Source organism: Telmatherina bonti (assembly GCF_933228915.1).
Source record: "Telmatherina bonti genome assembly, chromosome: 22".
NCBI lineage: Eukaryota > Metazoa > Chordata > Actinopteri > Atheriniformes > Telmatherinidae > Telmatherina > Telmatherina bonti.
In genome coordinates this window covers 19,165,138-19,173,682 of record NC_136631.1, presented here as the reverse complement: position 1 = coordinate 19,173,682, position 8,545 = coordinate 19,165,138, and the positions used below count along the sequence as shown (strand labels likewise).

The 8,545-nt window shown below is 39.7% G+C and overlaps 1 protein-coding gene across 1 annotated transcript in view; it reads left to right on the top strand.

The window, feature by feature from the left end:
• Nucleotides 1-5,977, top strand: part of lclat1 (lysocardiolipin acyltransferase 1) — a 10,688-nt gene extending 4,711 nt beyond the window's left edge. The window contains exons 2-6 of the mRNA XM_079261873.1: nucleotides 29-196; nucleotides 595-793; nucleotides 1,218-1,364; nucleotides 2,516-2,632; nucleotides 3,668-5,977. Coding sequence (XP_079117999.1) covers nucleotides 29-196; nucleotides 595-793; nucleotides 1,218-1,364; nucleotides 2,516-2,632; nucleotides 3,668-4,194 — 1,158 coding nt within the window. The 3' untranslated portion in view covers nucleotides 4,195-5,977. The remainder of the gene's footprint in view (nucleotides 1-28; nucleotides 197-594; nucleotides 794-1,217; nucleotides 1,365-2,515; nucleotides 2,633-3,667) is intronic.
• The last annotated feature ends 2,568 nt before the right edge of the window (nucleotides 5,978-8,545 follow it).

Genomic DNA, 8,545 nt, shown 5'->3' with positions numbered 1-8,545 from the left:
TAACCCTTATCTTGTGTTTCTCTCATAGATGACTGTCTCAGTGCGGGGACTTTATTTTATTGTGACCCTATTTTTGGGTAGTTTCTTTGGAAGTGTCTTCATGCTTGGTCCAGTTTTGCCACTCATGTTGTTGTCTCCTGGTTGGTATCGCTGGATCACTGATCGAATCGTCGCCACTTGGCTCACCCTGCCTGTGGTGCGTACATCAGCTTAGCTTTACCTTTCCCTAATATTTTACACGACAGATGCTTTTAAATAAGCTGTGTTCAAGATATCTGATTAGCATCCACTTTTTTATGCCTTATCATTTAATTTTGTTTTGTCTTACTGACACTTCATTTATTCAGATTATACTTGAATGTTTTAAATACATAATTATAATGACTTAAGTAATTGCCTCATTTATTTTTGCTCACTCTCACAATCTCTCAATTTATCTTTCCACTTTGTCCTCTTCCCAGTCCCACTTTACTCTCTCTACATTGTTCTTACATCTCCCTGATCACCCACCTCTCCATTTCTGTCTGCCACCCTCATAATCTTTCCCTTTCTTCCTTTTCTCGTTTCCTCCTGTTGTCTTGTTCACCACGGCAGTCGTTGCTGGAGCTTGTTTTTGGGGTTAAGGTGGTGATTACAGGTGATGGCTTTATTCCGGGGGAGCGAAGCGTGATCATCATGAACCACCGCACTCGTCTGGACTGGATGTTCCTTTGGTGCTGTCTGCTGAGGTACAGCTACCTTCGTCTGGAAAAGATCTGCCTCAAGGCTGCACTCAAGGCTGTGCCTGGCTTCGGTGTGTATCCAGTGGGTGCCCTCCACTTTCCTTCACACATTAGCATTCATAAACACACTTAAAAACTTATGTATATTAATAATGTACATATTACATGCCATTTCTTTATAGAAATAACTGCACACAAATTCAGTTTTTAGAGACTAATGACATAAAAATCATTAAAAGTGAAACAGGTTGATCTAAAAGTAAACAGTATTCTCTTGGTGTAACTGTATTAGAATACTAAAGAAAATTTCATTTGCAGAAAGACTGGTTAGACGAGCTGTATTTATTGACACATTGTGTTAATATCATGCAGTAAGGGCGAATGTCAGGTATTTTCGTGAGACACACAGAGCCAGTCTGGTTCAAAGAGTCACAGAGCCAGTTTAAGATGGTAAGTAATCAGATATATTGTAATGACTTCATATGCACTCCACAGGTTGGGCAATGCAGGTGGCCTGCTTTGTCTTCATCCAGCGTCGCTGGGAGTCGGACAAGAAGCATCTGGAAAATATGCTAGACTACTTTTGTGACATCAGGGAGCCCTTACAGCTACTGCTGTTTCCAGAGGGCACAGACCTCACTGGTGAGGAGTATAGAATGCAGCCGCCACCCACCCACCTTCCCCCCTCTCATGAGACCGTTTCCCTTTATTTGATTCTTAGAATGTGTAAGCCAGATTCCTGGAGCTCATTGTGGCCCTACACCTGTCTTACACCTTTGCTCTGACACTGTCATACAAACATAATATCAAAGCGCAAAGGCATACATAAATCCCTCGACAAGCACCCTGCATATTCATTTCTGCAAGAATGCTCTGATCTTTTAGTGCAAGCGGCAGTGACACCATTGCCTAAAGCTGTGTTTGATCACAGCTAAGCTAATGTAAGTCCAGGATAGCTTTCTTCAGGGAAGCTTAACTTCTCTTAACACATGATGACGTCATAAAGGTCAAGTTTAGTTGTATAATAACTGGCCTCTTCATTTAGGGTTTTGAATATTGTTTGTTTTCTATTCTATTCTGTTCTACAGTCATTTGGCAGATGCTTTTCTCCAAAACGACTTACATGTGAGAAGTGATCAATAAACCATAGCAACTTATCTAACATGCATGTCTTTTATGTTTCCACCCCTGTGAGTATGTGTTTGCATGTACTGCTTTTAGAGCTTTTAGAACTTCTAAATTGAATAAGATTGCGCAAGTGTGACAAGTCACAGCTTTGTTTGAGAGCAGAGGCCTGATCTCCTCCACTCTTTCCATGATTTTTTGTTTTAGACATCTGTCAGAATTAGCTGCTTGTTATGTAATATAACTAACAAGTCGACATAAAGTTTATATGTTCCTTCTGCAAGTTCCTGATGAATGTTTGGTTATTAAACAGTTATTTTTCCTATGCAGTTGTATCTATTAACAAATGTCATTATAACTTCTTTACTGAAAAAACATGGAACATAGTTTTATTCCATAACTCTTGTTTGCCAAGTTCTACACTTGCAAGCAAGAGTGCCTGCCTTGTTAACTGTCCTTGATTTGTGCTAGGCTTCAATCTGTGGTATTTACAATGCTGATTTAATACATTGAAATATTGTGCCAAAAGAAAATTAAGGTTTATCTTCTTAGCTAGGGTTTAAAACCATTATTAACACACAGTACGTACATGTACAGATTGTAATATGATAATGCAAACTTAAGCAGAAGTGCAGTTTCCTGAGGTTTTCTTTTTGCATCCCCTGCAGAAAATACAAGAGCAAAAAGTGATGCATTTGCAGTACAGAACAATCTGCCAAAGTTGGAATATGTCCTTCATCCTCGCACAACCGGGTTCACCTTTATAGTGGAAAGACTACGAAAAGGTCAGCTTAATCCACATCACCAATTTCTGTAATTATGTAATGACTTTATTTACCATAACAGGCCACTCAAAGTTAGTCTGTAGTCAAGACAGCAGACATGCGTTTTTGATGATTCAGGATGTTTGTTTAAATAAATATAAGCAGGACATAAAGCCTGTCATTGATGTGGAAATATTGCATCAGCAAAACCAAAGGAAAATGATGACATATCACTATGATGACTACAGTAATTCATCTGACGAATAGGGATCATACCTGTTATTCTTGTAAGTCTCAGACCTGTGCTTCATCCTCCTGCCCACCATCACAGCTCCCCTGAGACTCTCATGTTTCTGTATGATCTAATCCTGGCAGTCCTCCAGAGGTCTTAAATACCACCTCTGGCCCTGCTGTCTCACCCTCCTTCACCATGGATGCTGAGCATGGCAATTTACTCCCCGAACAGTTGTTGTGAATCAGTGTGATATCATCAGGCTAATTCTCATACCCTCTCTCTGCACCATCCAGTGACATAATGTCCCTGTTCTCTTTGTCCACGTCTACTTTGCCCCTGCCAACTCAATTTTAACCGTGGTCGAGCAGACACTCGCAGATGTTATTTTGTACTTTTGACATTTCATTTAGCTTGATGAGTTTGTGTGTGTGTGTGTCATAATGATACTGCAGATTAGTAATAATAGTGTAGAACTCATAGTTGTTTTGAAGCAGCATGTCCCTGGGTAATTACTTGTGTCTATGTAATTGGTCTAATGAACTCTGATTTTAGATAGTGCTCAACATATCTGAAACAACAAGGGTGGCTGTCTACACTGGTGATGTTATGTTACTATTGATGCTGATGTGATGATGTCACTGGCAATAGCATGGCTTTATATTTGAAGCAGCTAATTTTACAATAAATGTTGTCAGTGTGTCTGATTATTTAAAGTTTATGACTTAATATTATAAAAACAAACCCATTGTCTTACAATAATTTTCTAAATTGTATCAACCAGTTTGCTCATTAATTAAACAAAATTCTGCGTCTTTTCTTAGGAGACAACCTGGATGCCGTTCATGATGTAACAGTGGCATACCCCAAGAATATCCCTCAGACAGAACGTCACCTCATATTGGGCCAATTCCCCCGTGAGATCCACTTTCACGTCCGCCGCTATCCGGTGTCCTCACTTCCCACCTCTTCCTCTGAGCTTGAATCTTGGTGTCGAGAGCGTTGGGCTGACAAAGAGGTCCGTCTGCGAAACTTCTACTCAGGCCAGCACCAAGCCTTTGATGGGGATGGTATTGGACGTGTACCACCTTGCAAGTCAGAGCTGCGAGTGTCTCTGATCAAAGCGGCCTCGCTGCTCTACTGGAGCAGCTTCATTGTTCTGTGTTTTACCGGTTTGTGGCTTTCAACTTCTTTCAGGATCTATGTCCTGGTTATGGTCGGGGTCTATATGGGCCAGCAAAAATTGGTTGGAGGTCTGGAGCTGCTAGAGTTGGCTAGCCATCAATACTGGAAGTCCAGGGGTGCTGATGTCAGTGAGAAGAAAAAGGTGCTAGATGGAAAGATGCAGTAAGCATGAAAAAAGATAAGTTTTGGTTTTGGCAGAAAAATGTTTCCGCCTCCAGCCAGCAAGAACTCTGAGGTAGAGCAGTTGTCTTGATCCATTTCAGGGCTAAGGGGATCCCTTTGAAGAAAACAAGGTTCCATGCCTTAGAAAGTGCACCTCCCAATGGTATGCATGGCTTTCAATGGAGAGTTTACGTTTTTGTCAAATAAGAAAATAAGGAATGTAAAGTATATTTATCCTTGCTGGGTTCAAGGAATTTATCCATGTGATGTTCCACTCGCCCTCTGTATGTCTATCCTTGCACAATCGCACTCATTTAGCTTGCTGTCAGTGCATTTTTATCAATTTTATGTTGTTTATGTTTAAGGTTGATTGTTCAGAACCTCAGTGTGGACTCGTCATGAAACAATGCTGTTAGTGTTTGTTATATTGTTTCCATGTCTTAAATACTCTTTTTATTGTATGCATTGTTGCCCTTTGTTTTATGTTAGAAACGGAGCAGAGCCATAGTACAGAGCCCGTGTACATATGATGACTTGACTCTTGCCAATATTAAAATAAGCATTGTTAGCTGAATTACACTTTAAGCGGTTTCAATCCCTTTCTGTTAGCAGTCTCTGATAAGGACAGAAAAGGGCGGATGGAATTACTGAGGTGTATACAGGTATAAATGGTAATGTGTGTCATTGTTTACCTTTTTATACTAATTGGAAGGGTTGCTTTTTCTAGTTGATATTTAGAGATAGCCGACACACTACATTACAATGCACATATTATTTGTTCAAGTAAACTTTGCACTTAAAAGCCAAAGTAATTAAAAAAAAAAAAAAAAAAAAAAAAAAAGCAAAAATTTATCCAAATTAAACAAATTAGTCTTGTCAGGAAGGGATTTTTTTACATTGCTAGTAAAGGGGTCTGTAGCTTTACTGATGCAACTGTTGCAGTAATATCACAAATCTAAGATTGGAGATCTGAATATTTCTGAAAGCAGATGCGCTTTGTGCCCTTCTTGGGAGTGAAGGGATGCCTTGTAGAGACAGGGTGTGGGTGGCACTGGGTGGAAGAATGTCCTGTTGGGACAACATTACCCCTCATTGTGCAGAGGGGCACTGAAAACCAGACTTGGAGTGGAAAACTGGCCCTGAAGTCAACCTAATCCAAAAAATCCCGGTAATGCCCACCTCTGTCTGTGTCCCTCTCTAGAGGACTGGCACTGAAGCGGTTTCTAAACTCAGTTAACAAGGGACAGCTGAGAAAGCTACTCCAATTGTGCCAAAAAAGAACAGAAATTTAAACAAGCTGAAGCAGAGCTTCAGCTGCACTTTTAACCACTGATTCAACTCAGCATTGCTGTCACTACCATTTCAAGCCACATTTATGTCCAGTAAAGAAACAGTTGTCTTAGTTCAAATTAGCGGTTTCTGTAACACTGTGCACTGTGTGATGTAGCTGACCACTTCAGTCTGATTTAGTGAGACAAATCTATTACAGACCACTGTACAACAATAGTGTCTTTTTTTTATGTTTATGCAAATCTGGAGCTCCTGTAGTTTTAACTGTTATGGAGCTGATTCCAGTCACTGTGATGCAACTGTGTTAATTTTATCATCAGCATGTAGTTTTCCAAAAATGGTACTGTTTCTTGAAACAATTTGAAACTCCTCAACCAGCCAGAATCTTCATGTTTGACATTCTTTTGTATGTTTTGAGTTGCGTGATTTCTTTTGTAATTGACTCGCTGATGCTGGACTTCTTAAAGTCATTGTCCTCAGGTAAACACAGTGGACATCTGCAACTCTGTTAAAGGAAGATATATATAGGAATAAATCTATAACACTTTATGAAAGCCTTCCGTTTTTTTTTGTGTGTGTGTGTGTGTGTGTTCCTTTATGCTGCCTAATCTTGCGCTGCAAAATACAAAAACTCTTAAGTTTGGCATCATGTTGGTAATGCATAAATATAGCTGACACAACCTTATTGCATTTTGCATTAATTTGATTTTTTTTTCTCTTGTCACCATTTCCAATATAACACTGACAATTTTATCACCTGCAGGATACTTAATGTATTATCTCAGTAGCCCCTTTGACAAATTATATGCGGTAGCAGTTGACACATTGCACTAAATGAGTCAACAAGGCCTTGGATGCCCATATTGCATAACATTAAGGCCATAGTTTGTTTTGCCTGTTTTGCACACACAGACACACACACACACCAACTATCAACAGCCAAAAAGGTCAGGAGCTTTGAAGGTGAAGTGCAGTCACCATAGTAACTCATGTTGACTCCCCTGTCTCCCAGCAACGGGATGTAGAATGATGTCAATGGAAAGCATGCTATTTTCTCCTGGTGACAGAATGATGTCACTCTTTTGTGTATGTGAAGAGAGAGGTGGAAAGAGAAGTTTACTTCTATATTCTGTTTCTGTGTGAAGGGAGGTGGTGTTGCTGACATCCCGTCAAACAAACAAAAAAAAAAAGGACTAAGGGAGAGGGTAACCTAAAATAGCTGTTTGGGGATGGTGAATCATGAGCCAATTAAGGGTGCAATTATGTTTGTGCTTTTCCCTCAACCCTTTCCCTTCCATAGTTCTACCACTGCATCTTAATATAACTAAATTTGCTCCGATAGATTTAACAGTGGGCGGAAGAAGGACTGATGATGCACGGAGAGTTCATCATTTTATATGAGATGCAAGAAAGAATGAATCTGAGTTCCAGTTTCCCAGTTGTTGAATTTGTGTTTTCCAAGTATGTCCCCCAAAATCTAATTTTTAAGAAAATCTCAATGTCCAATTTCCAGTCAAAGGACACTCAAAAGTGTGATGGTTCATGGAATTTTAGTTTTGTGAAGATAACACTCTTCTACAGTCCAGCCCTGGTTTGAGCCATTGCTATCCAGTTGAATGCAGACTAATGGGATCAACAAGGCAGGGTAATTACCCTTATCTGGCCAGATGGCTTTTTTCAATAGACAGCAGACAATCCCGAGGTTACGTAGGGACAAAAGCAAAGACGACTATGAATTATAAAGTAGGACATTGAGTTCTCTGGAGAAAGAGCCTCCTTTTTGCCTCTTGTCATGTGTGGCATTTAAATGCCCTCAGGCAGGACCATGAAAATATCAATCTCAGTCCATAAATTCCCTCAAAGACAACTGCAGTATACAGAACAAATCTGCAACAATAGTAATTTGCATTTAATATCTTTAATATCTGCAGGAGTTATGTTTAGAAGCTGGATGCTCAAGAGTAAAAGCACCTCCAGGAGTGACTGCAGAAGAGCAGACCAGTTGATTCTTCCTTAGCGACACAGACCCGCACAGACACACCAACAAAGACGCCTTCCAGCAGCATCCGAGCTATAAATAACTCCACAGCAGCACCGCAATATTAGTGGGTGGATTATGAGTGATTCGTCACTTCCCAGTTATAAATGGATTCTAACCACTTCATCGTGAATGATTCACACTTGGTGTGTTCAGATTAAAATGAGGTTTAATTCTAATCTGGCTCATTTTTGTTTTCATTGTTAAACATCTTGTTTGCAATTGCACAATGGTCAGTAATGGGCATTTGTCTAGCTGTTAATAAGCCATAATACATTTCACTTAATCTGCTCCAGGGAATTGCATTAATAAGATGCATTTCCAGACTGCAGTAACACCCTTCGGATATCGCCAAGCAGGTTAACGTCAGAGGCAGACGAGCAATTCCACATCACCAGCATTTCCAAGGGGAAAAAAATCTCCCCCCTGATTCACAATGCTGTGCTGCCACCTAGAGGTCCTGGCTTTGGTTTTTACTCGTGATGACCTTTCCCTCCTTATCACCATCACATATGCAAGTAAAAAGTACCATGTTTACAAATCCATGTGTGTTACAGGTGAGTAGGAAGAGCACATTTTGGTTCACTGTGTTTGTATTGATTGAACACTCTGAGAACTGAATTCAACAAGACTACATCTTTATTTAGAAAGCAGTTCAGAGAAAATCTTGCCATATCCAAAAGAGAAAACAATTACTTTTCTATTTTCATGTCAAGAAATATTCAAGATAAACATATCAGTCAAAATAACACTCATTTATAGTAAATAAAACAAGTAGCATATGAAAAAAATGATAAAAAGTGAACAAAATTATGGCAACCATACACTGCATTAACTTTGGAACGTGAATGATGCGAGCATGCTGTGTGAATTTATCGTTTCCTTAGCAGAAATAACAGATCACACTGTCTTGAATTACCTTGTAAAGTTAGTGAAGGCTGGACCATTTTGGTAATGCCTCAAGGCATTCTTACTAACCCTAACCCGATGTTACATCAGCGCCACAAGGCTCAAAAAGCTGACTCAA